Source organism: Cydia fagiglandana, chromosome 18, assembly GCF_963556715.1.
Source record: "Cydia fagiglandana chromosome 18, ilCydFagi1.1, whole genome shotgun sequence".
Classification (NCBI taxonomy): Eukaryota; Metazoa; Arthropoda; class Insecta; order Lepidoptera; family Tortricidae; genus Cydia; species Cydia fagiglandana.
Genome location: NC_085949.1, coordinates 9,293,207 through 9,314,360, shown reverse-complemented (window position 1 = coordinate 9,314,360; position 21,154 = coordinate 9,293,207). Strand labels below are relative to the sequence as shown.

General features: G+C 36.0%; 2 protein-coding genes across 2 annotated transcripts in view; both read left to right on the top strand.

Moving 5' to 3' along the window:
* The window catches only part of LOC134673527 (F-box only protein 11), a 338,938-nt gene that overhangs the window by 164,565 nt on the left and 153,219 nt on the right, over positions 1-21,154 (top strand). The window lies entirely within an intron of this gene.
* LOC134673531 (uncharacterized) overlaps positions 8,327-21,154 on the top strand; it is a 461,710-nt gene continuing 448,882 nt past the window's right edge. Inside the window, exon 1 of the mRNA XM_063531531.1 lies at positions 8,327-8,504. Within this exon, the coding sequence (XP_063387601.1) occupies positions 8,503-8,504 (2 nt within the window). The 5' untranslated portion in view covers positions 8,327-8,502. The remainder of the gene's footprint in view (positions 8,505-21,154) is intronic.

Genomic DNA, 21,154 nt, shown 5'->3' with positions numbered 1-21,154 from the left:
CAGTTAGTATTTTTCTCGAGTTGCTGTGGTGAAAATTTTTGTGTTTCTGTCGATAGCAAAGTGTGTTCAACCCTCATGCCTTTAAACCCTCGCAACGCTCAAGATTCCACCTTTCTAACCACTCCCTACGCTAGTGGTTCAATATTGGAATATTTCGCTTGCCATCCTTGTAAAATCTATAGGTATTGCTTTTTAGGGTTCCGTACCCAAAGGGTAAAACGGGACCCTATTACTAAGACTTCGCTGTCCGTCCGTCCGTCTGTCCGTCCGTCCGTCCGTCCGTCCGTCCGTCTGTCACCAGGCTGTATCTCACGAACCGTGATAGCTAGACAGTTGAAATTTTCACAGATGATGTATATCTGTTGCCGCTATAACAACAAATACTAAAAACAGAATGAAATAAAGATTTAAATGGGGCTCCCATACAACAAACGTGATTTTTGACCAAAGTTAAGCAACGTCGGGAGTGGTCAGTACTTGGATGGGTGGCCGTTTTCTTTTTTGCTTTTTGTTTTTCTTTTTTTTGCATTATGGTACGGACCCCTTCGTGCGCGAGTCCGACTCGCACTTGCCCGGTTTTTTTATCCTTCTAGCTTTCCCGGATCACCCAGTCAAAATACTGCATTGCCTATTCAGGGTTGGGAACCTACTCAACTTCCGGTATCGGATCGGCACAGAAACGATCTCTATGGCTGCATTGTTATGCTTCCTTAGTCTATAGTAATAAAGTAGAATCCTGATTTATGCGTTCAATGCGGTAAGCAGCACAATACAGACTACCGTCGTCCCAACGCTGGCTGTATTACTTTATTGATGACGGCATTGTATTGCCAAAAGCTGTATAGGTGATACATATGTACATTTAATGAACTTGCATTTTGATTTACGAATATCTAATAAAATAGGTAAAGCCTTTTCAATTATATTGTAAGTTTCAAGTATACCGGGTGTGGCCTGTACCTAATATGAGTAAAAAATTTAACTGTAGGCTGTACACCTCGTACTTACTGACCAACATTTGTTCAGCGACTTTTAAAAATAACTTGTGTTTTTATTTTTAATATGCTTTAAACTTTAAAGTTTATTCCAAGACGCAATGTATTGCGAATTTTGTTATATTTAAGGCTTGACCAGCAACGTCAATCACAATGATATGGCGTGGCGATGGCATGCATTGAAGATAATATTTATTTTGTATGAAAAATAGCGAGTCTAAATACTTCATTGGACGCAGTCCAATACGTTGGTCCGACCAGATCCGCACCGCTCTTGACTCCACAGTCCACAGGGCTCTCCATACCGCCAAGGACAGAACCAGATGGGGAGAAATTGTGAGAGAGAAGGTGATTCAGAAGGGAGGTCACGACCCTCATCACTGAGGATAACGACGCAAGGAGGAGGAAATACTTCATAATTTTTAAAAGTTGTTGAACAAATGTGTCACCGTTTGAAGAGTATAATCTATGTTTTAATTATTTGCTCATGTTACAGGCCACACCCGGTATAAGTACATTGGCGTATAGTACCACTCATACATAGCTCCGCGATTGTTGCGCCATTCAGGGTCATAGCTAAATTAAGCTTAGAATAAATTTAAAAGTGGAAAAATTACTGTCTTGGGTGAGAATTGAACTCGCGGCTTCTGGATCGATACTCCAGCGCCTTGGTGGCTCAGGTGGCAGCCTGAGCCACCAAGACCTCATCCATAGCCAGCAAATCTTTCCACCATATTACGGATAAAGGGGACCCCAGCGACATCTACCTTAAGAGTGTTACATTGGAAATTCACCAAATTTTCAATTTCAATTTTAGCTAAATAGTTGTTCAATATTTACGCTATAGAATTTGGAACCCTAAATGGCATAACAATAACGTGTAACTACATTATGGCTTACGGCGTACGTCCCTGACAAACTACAATCTCATTTTCCTGACTCACACATTACTATGTCTATAATATATCTACCAGCATTTTTTTTTTCTTTCTTCCTCGCGTTATCCCGGCATTTTGCCACGGCTCACATAGGAGCCTGGGGTCCGCTTGACAACTAATCCCATGATTTGACGTAGGCACTAGTTTTTACGAAAGCGACTGCCATCTGACCTTCCAACCCAGAGGGGAAACTAGGCCTTATTGGGATTAGTCCGGTTTCCTCACGATGTTTTCCTTCACCGAAAAGCGACTAGTAAATATCAAATGATATTTCGTACATAAGCTCCGAAAAACTCATTGGTACGAGCCGGGGTTTGAACCCGCGACCTCCGGATTGCAAGTCGCACGCTCTTACCGCTAGGCCACCAGCATTTATTTCCGATAAATAGCTCTAGAGCTCTATTGAATGGCTACCCCAAGCTAAATGTCATTTTCTCAGAGATTAGGTGACGTTAGATTTCGTGATCGATATGGGTAAGTAAATGCTTATCAATCATCAATTTAAAGGATTTCAGTACCGCTAAATTTCCTCTATGTATTTTTAAAATACCTTGACGAAAACGCTTACTCAGGCAATAAAAGCAGTAATGTGACAATGTGACATGCATTTGCCACCAGGGGGCCGATTTTTGAATTTCGATCGCTTGATTTTGTCACTCGGAAATCTGTGGAAAACGGCGAATTGCTCGAAATTTGGAATCTATTGGTATTGACCACTCGATTTCAATTTAATTAGTAGAATTTAAGAGCGTAGTAGTGGAGATATTATTTAACGAAATACACGAAATCGAGTGGTCGAAGTTCAAAAATCGGCCCTGAGGGTTAAAGGTATGTATTTGATATAGGTAGATACCATTAGGGAATATTTATTTCATTCTTTATTAAATTTTAGTTGCAAACTTTATGAAGAAATAATAAAATATTTCAAGTCGACTGAAAGTAATGTAAAATTAAATGAGTAATCAAATTACTACAAGTTTCAATAAATTATTCGCGAGAAGACAATAAAGACGCAGATATTAAATTTAGGTGAATTTGATACAAGAATCTATGCCGTAAAATAAAATAAATATCACTACAAAACTGAATAAAACTAAACCTATACCTATCTAAATTAAACTATTAACTAGGTAACTAGCTTAGTACTTTAGTAACCCACCACGCATCGTTCCCGACGCAAAGGTGCCCATTACGCAGAGCCAGGAGCGACTGATCGAGGCCCCTATCCTGCAGACGACGACTCAGCTCCCAGACGAGGAAGCAGATAAGCAAGCTCTCCAGAGCAAGGAGGATGTATGTAAGTAGGTAGTTGGACAACCCCGCTTGTCCCTCCTTACTCTCTTTAGCGATGGCGCCTGTTCAGCGACCGCTCCTGCCAAGTGCAAAGTGGGGCCAAGGTGTGTGGCGGCAAAGTCACAGAACACCGCCTCTAGAAACCTAATATTGGCCATTTTGTTCCCGACGCAAATCACCAAACTGTGAGGTGCGGGAGGGGTGCTCACGGCGTTGCGATTGGTCGTTTCAAACATGGCGCGCTGATACGTAGGGATGGGACATGTTCATTACAGCTAGTGGGTACTGCTACTAGTGATACCGAAATTTATTGTGGTAAAATTGTTACCAATTTAGTATACTTAGAGTAAACTTACTTAATAATTATATTGAATAATTTAATATTTCATTAAGTAATTTAACAATGTACCTGAAAATTTTACTTAACATATTAGGGCATTTCTGTTTAAAGTACCCAGAACTTGAATTTTAAAGTTTAGAAATTTTATATTATTTCCACTCAGAATCGCAACTCTTTCGATACGAGAAAAAAAGTGTCGCCAAAATACCTATCAAAAATTTTTTTTTTGTCCCTTTTATTAAGGTCATAGAAGATTGTATTGAAAACATATTCAAATGGACCAATAACATATGCCTATTACAAATCAACTCCGAGTTCTCTCGCACTTCTTTGAAGTTCATCACCAGGTCCATCTCGTGACATGAGACCTAACTGCTCACCTAGAGGATTCTAAAAAACCCATACAACATATGTCTATCACAAACCAACACCGATTTCCCTCACACTTCTTTGAAGTTCATCATCAGGTCAATCTCGTGACATGAGACCTAACTGCTCACCTAGAGGATTCTAAAAAACCCATACAACATATGTCTATTACAAACCAACACCGAGTTCCCTCGCACTTCTTTGAAGTTCATCATCAGGTCAATCTCGTGACGTGAGACCTAACTGCTCACCTAGAGGATTCTAAAAAACCCATACAACATATGTCTATTACAAACCAACACCGAGTTCCCTCGCACGTCTTTCATCATCAGGTCCATCTTATAACATGCGGCTCCGCTGGCCTAGAGGATTCTAAAAACATATTACCTACATATTATGTCTAAAATGGTACAATACGGCATGACGAAGCACGAAGTTTGCGCAACTGACGAAACCATCATCGTCACATCACTAGTCGAAAGGGAAAGGGATAGCACATTGCATTTTCAAGTTGACGAAAAGGGACGGACTACTGCGCCTCTGCTTAGTGACCAGTATAAAATGAACCCCGCGGACAAGAAACATTATTCAATGAAATAATGAATTTTACTTTCCAGTGGGATGTTATTCCATCTGTTTTGTAAGTAGAAGTCTTAGATGACTTGCCACACCATTTTATGCTGCAATATCCCATGATTTCCCAATGAATTCTATAGTTTACGATTTATTTTCTGAGACTCGTGCACACTGCTAACAGGTCGTAATCTTGGGCGCAACTGATCGGAGTGGCGCGCGAGCAATCTTATATTTGACCTATACACCGTGCGGTGACCGCGAGTCGTCCTATAAGCTCGGTCTATAGGGGTTGGTCTGTGCGGCAAAGTACTTGCATGAAAAATATACGCAACCCATTTACAAAATATGTATACCTAAATAAAAAGTAGTCCATCGAAATCGAATCCAACGTAGATAAGTATTTAAAAAAAGTATAAATATGATATAACATGAATTTGGAATTTACCCTTCGGCCGCGTACGATACCGGAGATTCGTAACCAATTGCGACAGAAGAAAGAATCTACTTTTTACGATACTAGTTACAACTCAAGGCTTTTTTTTACTCAAACGAAACCACGTAATTCTTTCGTAACTGGTTTCGAGCGACAATTTTTATGTTTTTTCCGAAACTAGTTTCGAACGAGGGTACGCGGGATAGTAATATGTATAATTGTATATTCTATGTCTCTTAATATCTATGGCGTATTGTGCATTTAACTTGGTTGTTTTTTTTAATAAATAAAATGCCGTTAAACCCGGTAAATGTTATGTATTTGTCTTTACATGTTATTAATTAACAATTCGTCACAATGTAGAGTTCTTTCATATCAATTTATGAATAAAAAAGAAAAGATGAGGCTATACAGTTAATGTTTAGTAACGCTTGTCTCATAAGACGAACTATGTCTTGAGTATGCACTCTATTAAAATCTTCTACAACGTCTGAAGCTTCGATCAACTCCTCCCAGGCACCTGTTTCTAAATGCTCCCGGCACACACGTGTACGCTGAGGAATATAGAAATCGAAATCACATAAAAGTTTTATTCTTATCATGTTTGGTATTTCCTGCAGCGTCAGAATGTTGCATCTTTTAAAAATACATTTTTCAATGTTTTCCGCAGCTCTGATAATTGTCAACGGCTCACCGACTGGGTTCATTTCGAAATTCATAGTATCCAGTTCTCTCTACTTTTATTATCACGATAATTCAGACTTCCTTTTACGAAAATCTAACACGAAAAGATTCCTGCCGTAATCTTTAATTGTTCTAATAAAAGAAGGACGTCATTGTTGACATATACAATACCATAGATATAATTTATATATGTCACAGTATAGAGATTAGAGATTCAAACTTTTTTTTACAAGTGAAAAGTCCAGTGAATCAGTGATAATTAAAAAAATATTTACTATTTTAATATCTTTATTTAGTTTATGAATTTATATCATAACGTATGTGTATGTAATCACAGTAAGAAGAAAAATTACAAATTACTTAAACACACGGTCAAACAGCAAAGCTTTGCCGTTGGTAAAGAAAACATCTACGCTGAACTGGCTTAACTAAAAACAGAACAAAAGCAAAAAAAATTAAAATCGAAAAGGAGCTATCAATTCTATACAATGACCCACCGATATTTCGTTTCGGTTTAGTTGTGCAATTGATTGCTTAATTTCAGCCTCGATCTCTTGGTACTCCTTTGACATTTTCGTTTGTTTCTTAAATATGTTGAATAATTTGGTTTCTTTGGATAATATCTCGAGCAGTTGTGCTAGCGTCGGATTCTTTCGCCCAACAAATCTATTTAAACGGCTGTGCCAACCTTCGATATTATTTGTTGTTCTTATTTTTTCCTCAGAACAGTTACAGACTCTAACAAAATCAGTTCTTTTCATCCATTGCTTTTGGAAATATTCATTAAATTTCTTTATGTCATCCCCATGTGGACTTTTACACATCACATAAGCTTTACCTGTTTGAATGTACTCTTTTGGCAATCGAGCAAGGCTAGCACATCTTGCTACGTGCCTTCTTTTGACCCTTGTAGTAATCTTCAAGAATTTGGCTTTTCGGAACAAACACCTGTTAAGGTGATAGAAACATCCCTTGACGACCACCGAAGGAAAGACTTTTCGAATTGCTTTCATTGGGGCTAATTCAAAGTCAACGGTAATTTTTTCTGGTTGCCAGTCTTCGAATTGAGATTGTATTAATCTAAATACAATGGTGTAAGTTTCAAATTTTTTATCAGGAAGTAAGCAATAAATCAATGGTATTATATTTGACGTATGCTCGTCAACTCCGTGAATGGTGTATAATTGTTTGAAGCCTTTAGGGCTCGAACTAAACGTACCATCGCCCAAAATATGCATATATCTTCCTTCTTTGATTAATGGTACAATTTTTTTACTGCAAAACAGCAAAATTTTTCTATCGTCATCCTCATATTCGGCCAGCAGGAATGTTTTGAATTTTTCAGGTATTGTGACTTCTTTACATGATTTAAATCGTAATTTAGGTGCTCCAAGAACCCTTTTCCTTTCATTATAAAGCCCAGTCTTAACGTTCTGAAAACCGGGGATCGATTGTAAAAGGTCAAGTCCTTCATCCTCCAAATTAAATACCATGTCTTCGTATTGTTTTTGAATACTCTCGAAATTATGAGAACAGTTCCTCTTCAAAGTATCCAGTTCTTTAAGAATCCTATTGGCAGAAAAATCTTCTTTACAGGTGTCGATATGAATTTTAGTTTTCACCACTTCATTCCTGTCATTGAGAGAGACACTGCCTTTACAACCCAGGCTACTATTATTAAAACAAAGCCAAAAAGTGCCACCGTTTGCGTAGAATTTCTTTCTATGATATCTACGACCATTATTCAATAATGATCTCCCACCCCTCTTTGTGGAAATGAAGTCTAATTCCATATTAATTCTGTTTGTTCCGTCCTCTTATTTATCTTCACTTTACTTTAACTGTAATCAGCTTTTTTTAAGGTTTTGTAGATGAAATATCAGAATTAAACTAAATGCTCATTCAACACAGGCAATTGACATCGATAAAGAAATAAACAAGACATTGACAGTATAACCGGCCAACAATCTAGAGAGGGTTTAATGCTATCAATATTTAAAGAGGTTCTGATATCATTTTGAAAGTTTATTTTAGTTCCGTATTAAGAATGTAAAGTACGCTTACGTAATTCATTATTTCAATAGAAATTCCTACTTCGATACTAGTAACGTGTAAGGAAAAAAACTTATTGCTTAGTAACTAGTATCGTAAAAAGTAGATTCTTTCTTCTATCGCAATTGGTTACGAATCTCCGGTATCGTACGCGGCCGAAGGGGGAATTTATAATTCTGAAAAATGTTTTGTAAGGAATCTTTAGTTACCTCAAAAATATATTTAGGCCGAAGCACTCTAGCTGCTAGTTTACATAAGTGTGTTTAAAAAATAAGTTAATCTTAATTCGTAAACAATTTAGGAAGGTCCCTTTAAAATAGTGTCGAATGTTGCAAGTTTAAAGTCACTAGACTTACCTATAGTAGTTGTAGTTATTCAGTTTATATAAATACTTTGAAACGATCCTGTTGGTTGATCCTATCCTATCCACTGAAACTGTATAACACCTTAAATTATTAAATAACAACTCCACTGATAGCGTTATTGTTGAACGTTAAACCACAACCGCTTCAAGTTATAAGTAATTTAATTTCGATGAAGGGAGACAATACGCGTCAAGTGCGTCGAGGTGCAAGACCGTTAAGTGGTAGAAAAGGGGTGGGATAGGCGGTTGTCGTTTTTCCCATTTTCCGTACTTTGCGAACTGAACACTTCAGTACCCCGGCGTCAGTCGTAGCTGGCGGTTGTCTCTGTGCCGGTCTATCTCGCGCTCGCGAGTGTATTCGTAATACGATGAGTGGTGTATTTTATTCGAAGTGTGATTTGTGAGTGTTGAAAGTGGTTCGTGTATCGGCTGGAGGTTCGCTGCTACACTGCGCTAAAATGTGAGTTTTATTTTAAGCGAGGGTAGGTTTTGAGAGTATAAAGTTAATTTATTTGTTGATGGTAGTGACCTTAGTTATGGTTAATAGTCAGAAATTACCATTTATTATACAGGCTCATTGCATTAAGATCTAGGTGCCATAAGTGAGTCTATATGGATTTCTGAACAATAGACTATTAAATAATACTGTACAGTCAAGGAATTTAAATTCCGACCCATTTCGTACTTTGTCACAGTGACAACCGTATGAGGTCTTAGCGGCTTTCATATTGATTGTCACTGTGACAAAGTACGAAATGGGTCGGAATTTAAATTCCTTGACTGTACTATACAATTATGTCGTTATTTTAAAACTAAAATATAACATAAATAGGTAATGATGCTTTTTACGGTAGGTCTATTAAAAATATTTTTATCTTAAAAAGCAATGAGTTCTTAGTTCTGAGATTATGCGTATGTTATGTATAAGTAATGTAACATTATCTACTCTTGCAATAAGGTGATTTTCTAGGAAATCTTCCACCTACCCACGTCTTAACATAGCTCGGATGAATATGTTTTAATACCTCTGACTACTTACAGCGAATGTCTGAACTAGATAACACGTATAGATGTACCTACTCTTAAACTTCAGAAGATAGTTTTCATATAGTTTAACGTGAAGCGAGTTCTGAATTGTAACTTGTGTGTAATGTACCGTAACTTTTTTGCTATTATCTACGTAACTAAAAGGAACTATTTCCGTTGGGTTACCCCTTGCTTATTGTCGTTATTGTTTAGAAGGTTACTTAAGTGGATTGTCTAGGGGTTGTAGAAGAATATAAGAGATAGTACCTACTTGGAACCCTAGGCAATGATGTCATTTAAAGCGAGCAAAAATTTTTTTTAATAAAATCATTGAAATTGTTTTTTTTTATGTTAAATTATTTGTCGATCCCATCTTCTCTTCTGGTGAAATGTGAAATTTTGTGAGATTTGGCCCTTCTGCCCCGCCCTCCAAATCTCACATGACTTTTTCGCCACACCATCTCGGAAAGGCTTACTTTGCACTTCAAAAAGTGATAGCAAAGTTGCAATTTATTTCACATGTGAGGCAAAGTAATCAAATACAATTTTTGAGTCGATTTCTTATGTTTGCTTATAGAATTGAGTTTTAAATGACGATTTTGGATGATAAATATTTAATAACATTCATTTGGGTTTGATTTGGGTTGATTTTATTTGATATTTTACATTTAATATTTGCTTCGATTGGTGTGGTGAAAATTTTTGTGTTTCACTCGGGGGCAAATTTTGTTTAACCCTCGTGCTTTGAAACCCTCGCAACGCTTAAGATTCCATTTTTCGAACCACTCGCTACGCTCGTGGTTCAATTTTGGAATCTTTCGCTTGCTCGGGTATTAGCACGAGCGGTTAAACAACAACTTTGCCCCCTTGTAAAACAAATAACTATTTTAATGATAAAAAATAATCGGCGGCGGGGGACTTTGTTTTCGAATATGTAAGTACTGACAAATCTGATAGAGTCGTAGAATAATATCTAAAAATGGTTTGAGGGTAATTCACCGACAAGTAAAGTGGGGATGATTTTTTTTTCGTTTTAACGTTATATGGTGTAGGTGGGGTGTCGTTGGATAGGTCTTTCAAAACGAATAAGGTTCTTCAACAAATAAAAGAAGAAATCAGTCAGTTGCGAATTTTATTACAATGGTTTCACTGGAATTAAAAGAAAAATTCTAAAAAACAAGGACCTTTAGTTTGTGCTACTAGTATACAACGTGGAAACTCTCGAGTGTATACATGTAAACCTAAAACATCCTTAGATACTTATTTACAATGAGTATGACCGATCATAAAATACGTATTGCTAAACTTCGGCTCTATGGAAGGTAATTCATATGAATTGGCGTGAATACATATGTGACATTTAATTTGTAGTTACAAGTTAAAGCCTGATAACGGGGTGCAAGCATGGCTGCAAAACCGGTTTAATTTTATCGGTCGCGTGACTCGCGCAAGCCTACCGGCCGGTATCATCGACTTTATTGTGCCGATATTTGTCACACGGGCTTTATTCAGAAATAAATATTGAATAGCTATACTATACCAATACTAGCTTCTATAATTATGGTGATAATTATGATCCAAAAAATGTCCATACCTAGGCATTCATCTAAATCGGTTCAGTGGTTACAGCGTGAAGAGATAACAGACAGACAGACATACATAGAGTTACTTTCGCATTTATAATATTAGTAGTATATGTAGCAATAATCTATTCAATACGTTGGCATATGTGTACCTAGTTGTGAGTTCGCCATAATTAAAACTTTATTTGTAAATCTCAAAGCAAAATATTTATTAGTGTTTTTCTTCAACGTCAAAATATGTTTTTTTTACGAAATGTCAAAACGATCCGTTTGTATTAAGTTGATGTGAATGCCTTTGACATACATCGGTCATACATACATAATATTTCAGTAAGCAAATTGCCTCCATCTTAGTTACAAAGTACAAAAAAGTAAAAACTTGTTTAGATACACTGTAACTTATGGAGTGTTTCTGTTGTTGAATAATATTTTTTTAACAATTAAACTAATTTACTCTGATCCCCCATTGAAATGCGGCTTTGATTTAAATAGGAGTAGGTACAAAATTCATTATAACACATAAAATAAATACACTTTTAGCAAATAAAATTTAGGGGAGTGCCATATGTGTTCGAGAAACCCAGTGTTTTTTTTGAAATTAACATGAAGAATAAGAATAAGAAAGTTTTTATTGTCTACTGTGTAGGTATACATATAGATGATCTTTACAAATAAATGGTATCAACAGCTGCCCTTTGCGAACATACAATACAATTCTTAAAACTACTTATAAACTAAATATAAAATGCTATATGCATGTTAATGCTATATTAAGCTATATTTAAAGTTAAAGGAAAATAGGCATTATTATACATAGTAGGTAAAGGTATAGGTAGATACTTACATTAACTAAGAAATACATGTATAACATAATAAGAGGTTGTGATGATTTATTGCAGAGTTTTATGACCGTCTGCGGTCTCATACATGACTAGCTTGAAAATTGCAATGTCTATATTATTACTATGGTATGCAATAAATCAGCAAATGTATGCATATCTTCACCGAAAAGCAACTGGTAAATATCTAATGATATTTCGTACATAAGTTTCGAAAAACTAATTGGTACCTACGAGCCGGGGTTTGAACCCGCGACCTCCGGATTGAAAGTCGCACGCTAGCTCTAGGGCCATAGAAAATTTGAATTTGCGCGCAATTTCTACGGACAAGTTGTTTGATCGGCTATACCTACAGAAATATTAAAACCGGCTGCCATAATTGCTCATATCCGCATGCGGCTACAATAATATGTGTACGTCAGTAATTAATACTTTACGTGCGAAACAGGTGCGAAATGTCTAAGGGCCGGTCACGGATGTAGAGGTAATATACCAGATAGAGTACATTGACCAAAAAGTGTGTCTACATGAGAAGTCAAACTAGAGCCCTGCATCTCGTTCTAATTAGGGTGACCATAAGCCATATGTATGTGGGATATTAGGATAACATGGAATATATTAAATATTGGATTTAAATTTTGACGAAAAAGAAATCTAAAAACATGCCGAAAAAAAGATATACCTACTATTTAGATAAACTTACTTTTACATTACTTACGTAATAAGAATTCTATAAGAGATAGTCACCCTAATGAGTTTGACAATGTTGTCTTGTATTTTAATCGTAAAATGTAATTGTTGTGGCTTACTTGTGAAACGATATTCCACAATTAGCAAAGCTTTTACACCCACAAGCTTTAACACAACATTACTTCACCATTTTTAAGAAAATTTTCATTCACGTTTGAAAACTAGTCATCAAGCCACCACCAATTCATATTTAAAGTTATTACAATGTCCACCATGCTAAAATTAATGTATTTTTTGTTGTGCACATATGTACTTGGTTTAGGTAATCAGTTAATTATATTGTGCTCACAATTATTTAAAAATTACTTAAATGATATCAGAACTGTAATAGGAATATAGCACTAAAATAGTATAAGGAGGTATTTAATTAATTTCAGTAGTGTATTGACGGTTTTGACCGACTGCAACTTGCATGAGAATTTCACGCCGACGTTGCAGTTGGCGTGCAGTTTCCATTCAAATTGTAGTCAGGTTGCAGTCCGTGTGTATCGGCCCTAAGATAGTATTTTGTGCAATAGATTCTTAAAATTCAAGGGCCGAAGTTGAGACGAAGTCCATTTTTTTTCTAAGACAGCAGTAAAAATCTAAAATGGTAAGTAAAATCGAAATAAGTACCTTTAAAACAGTAAATCTATTTGGTTTGTAGATCTTTGCTTAGAAGTTAATTTATGAATAAGATGACTGCCAAGCAGTTGTATTATGATCCTAAAATAACCGCCACTGGGCCTCCCGCGCCTCTCTTCAAATAAAGTTGATTTAGATAACACTGGCATTCATTTTATTGACAAAAATTAAATGAACTGCTGGAGTAGAAAAAAAATATAAATAAATACTTACATCCACAGCATTTTATCATTATTAAAATTCCTTAAGGGAGCATTCCACAGGCTGTCCCGTACAGACGCATTTTATTTCCTGTGTTGCGAGTTTGTACTGGCATTTAAAGCAGGCGATTATTTTTCTGTGCATATTTTGACTATTTGTCATAGAAAAGGGAAGTATTATACCTGCAAATAGAAAATTCGCGTTTGTACATACGACAACGGTAGACAATTTCATGGAATACTCTTAAGTTGTATCAATAGTAAGGAGTATAGTAGTTTAATCGGACTAAAATTGCAGACAAGAAATGCCCGAGGTTTTTGTAGTAATGTTGCGTCTACCATAATACCAACTAAGCCTAATTAATTTTATGAAGCAATTAACATTTAATATACTTACAGTCGTCTCATTTCGGTAAGGTGGCAATGTGTCAAGTCTTAACTTCCTCACCGTTTACGAGTAAGGTATCTTTTGGCGAACTCATTAAAAAAAGGCCTCACTGACCCTTACCATCGCCTCCGCACGGCTCACTTCTAAAATAGAGGCATATTCAAATTCACCCACTTTTGAAAAGTCGCATAATAATATGACATCTACATTTTTCGTGATTAGGATTTCGAACTTATCGTGCGGTGTGCCAATAAGCGACACGACCTTAGCTCTCAACATATGTACATAGATAATTAACCTTCTACCTACTTGCCGCAAAGGCCAAGACTGGGTTTGAATAAAATAATTATAATTTACCAATGTAAACAATAGGAAACTTCGATCACATTTGTTTTCGTTCCTACATCTGTTATTTGTGCCTTGATTGTGAAACCAATTAGATCAATGCGGACAAATATATCAGTGAATAGGCTGCAGGCATTAAACGTTCGATGTGCTGTGTTTAATTATCTGACAACATCGGCCAGCGCCATACAATAACTGTCGTTTCAATGCACTACAAGTAGGCTAGACGTCAAACTGCTTCAGAATATGATTTTATTTAATAATAAGAAGCCATTTAAGTATAATTTTGAATAAAAACTAAGGCAGATACATTTTATAAATAAAAGACAAAACGACCTGACCCTCCATTAACTCTCGTAATAGGTATGTAGTTAGTAGAACAAATGGGGAGCATAGTAGGCTATAAAAAAAATACTTGATGAACTATTAGAAAATTCAAGAGAGGCACTCGGATTCAGATTCAGATTGCTCACTTTACGTATTTAGGTAGGTATCCCAAAAGCGATGAGATACCCATGGGTAGTTAATAATTATAATCCCATCAACACATGAAAATTAAATGTGAAATGAGAGCCAAGTTCAATATTAAAAATATGCGTCGTTGTTGACTTCGCCAACCTCTAAAACTAAACACTAAAATCTCTAGCAAATAATATTGATATACAAATAATTGTATTACCTATAGGTGACTATAGTTCACAGAAAATATGACTATAGATAGACCGTAAATTACCCTGTCTAAGCCAATGATTCTGTAAAATATAAAGTAGCATAAGTACATGTTTGTGTGCAACTAATGACCGTCTAAATATATATTACGTACAACATTAACTCGTAGATACTCGTGTCTTGGCAAGAAACACAAAACATTCATTCTAATGCATGTCCTTCCTGAGGGCTTACCGCGAACCAACGACGTGTTGCCTCTCTGTCGCACTTGTAAATTCATACGTATGGGTGTCACAGGGCGGCAACACGTCTAACGTGGTTCGCGGTAGGCCTTCTGTTATATTTTTTAATCAAAGGGAAGGTAAGTTAATATTATATTGTGATACTTGTTTAGTTATATGTAATTTCGCTTTCAGGTATAATATAATATGATGTGTTCGTCAACAACTTCTGGTTGTAGAATAAGTGGCTGGTTGGGTACTATGGATCGTACCCAACTAGCCACTTATTGTACAACTAGCGGCAATTACACGCCCGACCCGATTGATTGTTATTGTTATGAGTGATAACGGTTCATTTAAAATATATTAACGAGATTCAATATGTCAATCGAAAATCGAATACCAAGAACACTGGTATTCAAACAAATTAATTATTTGCAAATATATGGCGATCTACATAATTAAATCGGTAACGATTCCTGATTTCAATTTGTAATTTGCACGTGTAATAATAGGTATAAAAAATAACTATGCTTGCGCTGTCTAACACGCAAAAGAGGACCTATTGTTGGCATTAAATACGTCAAATACAGCATCAACAAGTGGCCGTCCTGTTATAGTGATTGGAAAACCAAATTAATTCCCTATAATTAACGATGATCCATAACCAGGATACCAGAGACCAGACCTATAGCTGTTTGCCGAGTTAATTTACATTGGGGCATAACCTATGTAGAACACAAGTTCCCATTTCGGTCGCCATTCATCTTGTTTGCCGCTATTGCTGCACAATGAATGGCGACCTACACTGCAGTTCTATCAGAAGCGCATACGAACCTTGAATGCGCAATATCGTATCATCCAATTCGATATCACTTATTTACTGTTTAATGAAATATTTTTCTGACTTGGCGGTAGTGCAATGCTTGTTTTTCTATTGAGTAATAATATTGTATGAGATGAGTGACGGCAATGTAGATTGTGTTATTGTTTTGTGCCCACTAAACGAGATGCGTAGCTGGTTTGATGGCATTCTATTATTATGAGCAAGGTCTTGTTTATGTTTAGATAGTCGAGTACCTTGCATTAGTATTGTTGATTGCATTGCAGCCTGTAACTACGTCTCATTAATCTGCATCCTAAAAGTTAATGCAGTAAAATTAAAAAGGTTAAGTACTTATTTACAACGTTCTTCTCTTGTACAGTCAACAACAGAGCTATGAATACAGGAAAAGTGTCAAAAATATCTATACAGTACTTTATTGCCTGTACATTAAGGTCTTGTATACATATTTTTGGCACTTTGCCTGTATTCATAGCTCTGTTGTTGACTGTACATAGCGATAATTAGGTATGTCCATTTTTAACTGTTAACATTTTTGTGTACAATTCATACGAAAAGTTTCAAAAAGAAGTTTTACTTGTGCATGTTGTAAACCTGTAGATATGCGTATTTGAATAAGTAGGTAGGTGTTAATTATATTTAAATTTGACTTACGTAAATGCAAATAATATACTAGATCATTTACATTCGTTGCTAGAATTTAAATAAATATTTTAATGAGTAGGTATATTTCTAGAAACTATTCATGAATAGCCCTGATTTAAACTTTCACGATTATTAAACATTATCAAACTGCACAACGGGACTTAATCGCGTATTTAAGTTTTAAGATTTACCTCCGACGTTTCGAGGACGGCGTTGTCCCCGTGGTCTCGGAGAAGACTGGCTCAAGTTGACATCAACATCTTCTAGCCGCGCGAGTTTTTCGAACTACCCGCACTTGGTCTTGTTTATCAGTTTGAACGTTTTGCGCACTAGGGATGTCACTCTGTCGACACACAACACTAACGATATTCGAATTATCGACTGTCGATATTCGTTTCCGCTTACATTTGCTGGAGGCAGGACCAAACCACTGGATTGAGCTGCATAACCCTAAAATCCTCTCCACGGATCGCCATTTCTACAGTAGAAAAGTGCGGGAAGCCATTGAAATCAAAAAACATTGCAATTTTAATCGGGACGAGGGTTTTAAGATCTCATCCACATGGAATCCAGTCATTAGTAAATGTAAGCGGAAACGAATATCGACAGTCGATAATTCGAATATCGTTAGTGTTGTGTGTCGACAGAGTGACATCCCTAGTGCGCAAAACGTTCAAACTGATAAACAAGACCAAGTGCGGGTAGTTCGAAAAACTCGCGCGGCTAGAAGATGTTGATGTCAACTTGAGCCAGTCTTCTCCGAGACCACGGGGACAACGCCGTCCTCGAAACGTCGGAGGTAAATCTTAAAACTTAAATACGCGATTAAGTCCCGTTGTGCAGTTTGATAATATTCATGAATAGGTCAGGTAAGTGTTGCAAGATTCATTTAGTGGAAAGGAATCTCATTTTAAATTAAAATTAATTCATTGTTCTTCGCTCTTCACCCACTAAATCATGCATTAATGACATAACATAAACAAACTAACGGTGGGGCTGTATAGTTCGTTTTTTTAGCATTAGAAAGAACTTGCAAGAAGGTAAGCGATCTTGACATGTCTTTTAATAAAAAACGCTTTTTAAAAATCAAAAACTATTACTTATGAAAGTAGAAGAATATAAATGATCGTATTCGATTCATAATTGTTACATATTTGCAGTGACGTATTTTTAAAACGTGTATTTCAATTAAAAGACACATCAAGATTGTTTACCTTTTTTCTAATGCTAAAAAAAACGAACTATAGAAGGAGCATTTATAACTAATTTAGCTAGACTTTAAAATACTTTGTTACATTCAATTTAAAGCTACTTTTTATAGTTTTTTTTCTATCAATTTTAAAATCTACTTAATCTAAAAAAACTAAATTCGTTTTTAGTATCTTCGGGCAATTTGCACGAAATCTTTATCCGAAATCTTCATCTTCGGCAAATTAGGACCTTTTAAGAGACAACCTACCCTACAGCAAAACTTTTTTAATTTGGCCCGCGACATTTTCTGCGGCTCGAGTTGTGAAATGAATGATGGAATAAAGAAGTTTTGGAGTTACTTAATTATTTTTTGCGGCAACTTTAATTACCCACAAACGATTAGTCTAAGTAATCTCCAACGTAGATTATGGTGAGCTTTCCATTCAGTTTTACAAGATTATGGCCTCATTCTCACGAGCGCTTTTACAGCGCGCGTTAAAAAAGCGTTTGAATGACACAAATGGATGGTTTCGTGTATCGCCCGGGGTAGTAAGTTTATATTTTTTTCTTTATTTCTAAACAAAGTTGACATTAAGCACTAAGCGCTCGGTTGTTTTATGCAGCATTGAACTCATTCGTCAACGGAATGTATAGCCACGTCAAATTAAGCCGAATTTGGGCAAGCTGCGGAAATAATTCGTGTAGTTTTGAAAATTGGTACAGGCATACCTTGTGGTGTCTAGATAAACATACTAAAAGTCCTCGAGGGTAGGGGGTGTGCTGGGGGTGTAGAGGGGGGTTGAAGGTACCTTTTTTCATATTTTTGCTCATATCTCGAAAATGTGTACGAATAGCATTATAATTACTTCGGACAAAAGTTTTAACATAAAATTTACTACAAATTTGGTTATGTTTATTTTTACTCTGCGATCAATACTTTAGGAGCTACAGGCTGTTAAAGTTAAATAAGAGATAAAAAATAGACGGTTTAAAAAAACGTCGTATTTTCATAATTGTTCATCATAAATAAAAATTTTAATTAAGAATAAGCAAGCTAAATGACCTGCTGATAAAATATAAAAAAAACCGGCCAAGAGCATGTCGGGTCATGCTCAGTGTAGGGTTCCGTAGTTACCCGTCCGTCAAAATAGACTATTTGCAAAAACTCAAAAACTGCTTAATCGATTAGGTTCGCTATTTTTTTCTCTGAAAGTCTTTACTAAGCTTTACTTTCACGATTTTTTTCATATTTTTTGGACCCATGGTTCAAATGTTAGGGGAACTAAAGTGGTAAACACAACTTTTTTTCTTTCAGATCGATTATTTCCGAAAAGCAGATCAAAAAATGGTTCTCGAAGACCCGTATTCGTTTTAAAAGAGCTATCCAACTACACCCCACACTATAGGGTAGAAGCGAAAAAAAATTCATCCCCTTTTTAATGTACGGCAGCCACCCTAAAAAAATATTTTTTCTAATTTATATTTTACAACTTTGTCAGCGTAACTGATTTATATATTCGTGTCAAATTTAAACATGAATACTAGAAAAATTTTTTTTTATGGTGGTTGCCCTACATTAATGTGGGGATGAAATTTTTTTTCGCTTCCACCCTATAGTGTGGGGTGTCGTTGGATAGGTCTTTTAAAACGAATAAGGGTCTTCAAGAACCATTTTTTGATCAACTTAATATTTTCGGAAATAATCGATCTGAAAGAAAAAAAGTTGTGATTTACCCCTTAGTTCCCCTAACTTTTGAACCATGGGTCCAAAAAATATGAAAAAAATCGTGAAAACATAACTTAGTAAATACTTTCAAGGAAAAATATAGCGAACCTAATCAGTACAGCTGTTTTTGAGTTATGGCAAATAGTCTATTTTGACAGACGGGTAGTTACGGAACCCTACACTGAGCATGGCCCGACATGCATATGGCCTATTTTTTTATATTTTATCAGCAGGTTGCTTAGCTTGCTTACTCTAAGCTAATTTTTTTATTTGTAATGAACAATTACAAAAAAACGACGTTTTCTTAAACCGTCTATTTTTAATTACTTATTTAACTTTAACAGCCTGTAGCCCCTAAAGTATTGATCGCAGAGTAAAAATAAATATAACCAAATTTGTAGTAAATTTTATGTTAAAACTTTTGTCCGAAGTAATTATAATGCTATTCGTACAGATTTTCGAGATATGAGCAAAAATATGAAAAAAAGTACCTTCAACCCCCCTCTACACCCCCAGCACACCCCCTACCCTCGAGGACTTTTAGTATGTTTATCTGGACACCACAAGGTATACCTGTACCAATTTTCAAAACTACACGAATTAATTCCGCAGATTTTTCTAATTTGCTTAGGCTAGTAGGAAAAATGACAATGCGCTTACTACTGCGTTTACAGCATTATCATCAGCGAAGACATTTTCCATAGCGCTGACTACACGCCGACGCTCAATAGACGCTAGTGTGAAGTGGCCCTTAGATAATCTGATGTAAAATGGGTATGCGGCAAACGCATTGCGTTAAACCCTGCGTTTATATTGCATAAAGCAACTGCGCGCTTTGCTGTGGTCCTTTTGATGCTATACTCGCCGTTAATTTTAATGTTAATTTATCTAAAGTTTAAATCCTTGCATCACCTAGCTCACTAGTAACCGACACATTGTTTTGATTAATGGCTAATCGAGTGTACTCAGGAGATTACTAATTCCTATCATACTGCCCTTAGCCCCGAGGCCTATGAGACTTGCTAACCTTGCTTCCCGAAACTTGCTAACTATAATCTATTAGGCCAATTAAGATAACTTGCTGGAACCTTCTTGCTTAAATAAGCAGTGAGTTAATCAATGTAATTGTAAAAGTTAATATAACATGTGTTAAGTATCATAGAGTTTAGTAATTAAAGAAGAGTGATAAATGCCAATGTCAATGTTGGTGAGATGATATTAAAATATTATTTTAACATTTTAGTTAATAGCATATAAAAACTACTATTTAATTTCATATAAAAAATTAAAATAAATATAAACCGCAGTAGTAATATTTACAAAATTAGTATTCATAAAAAGAAAAAGGTTTAAATAAATAACATAAAACAAGAACTATCATTCTACATCGCTATCCGTAAAATTTACTTCCGCGTCAAGTCTGGCCAGATGGCAGATATAATAGATATGCAAGTGTGTAGATGCATTTACGCATATTCATCCTGTGCCATCTAATCGCATCAAGGCAGTCAGCCAACCGGCAAAATACCGTGATTCATGTTGAAATAGTTATTCATGCGTCTACGAAATAACCTACTCGTACTGGATGAAAGTGATGAATGGCCATTTATTAATTAAGGGACTAAATCCGAATTTAAATTTGGCCTCATTTCACGCGAATTGGTGTGCCAAATATTACCGAAAAAAGATGTTTCGCTTTTGTTTGTTTAGGCGTCATAAAATATGCCAGAAACCTAGCTAGGTAACAAAGAATCTCCAAACAACGACGCCCCGTAAAATACAAATGTAGTGTATAAACCTTTACCATCGTACCTCGGAAAAGTTCGGATTTGTCATGCTACATCAGTCAACCTCAGTACTTTTTGTACTGCTATAACACGTTCGTGCGTAGCAGTACAAAAAAGTAAATGATGCTGCTCGTTAATTACGTACATACACGTTTTATGTCCAGTCAGCCGGCCTAGCCAAGGTTACAATCGCTGTCGCTTCGACAACGAAAAGCATTATGTCTCTCTATTTATCTTCCATATTAATGTGACAGTGACAGTTGCGTTTCGAT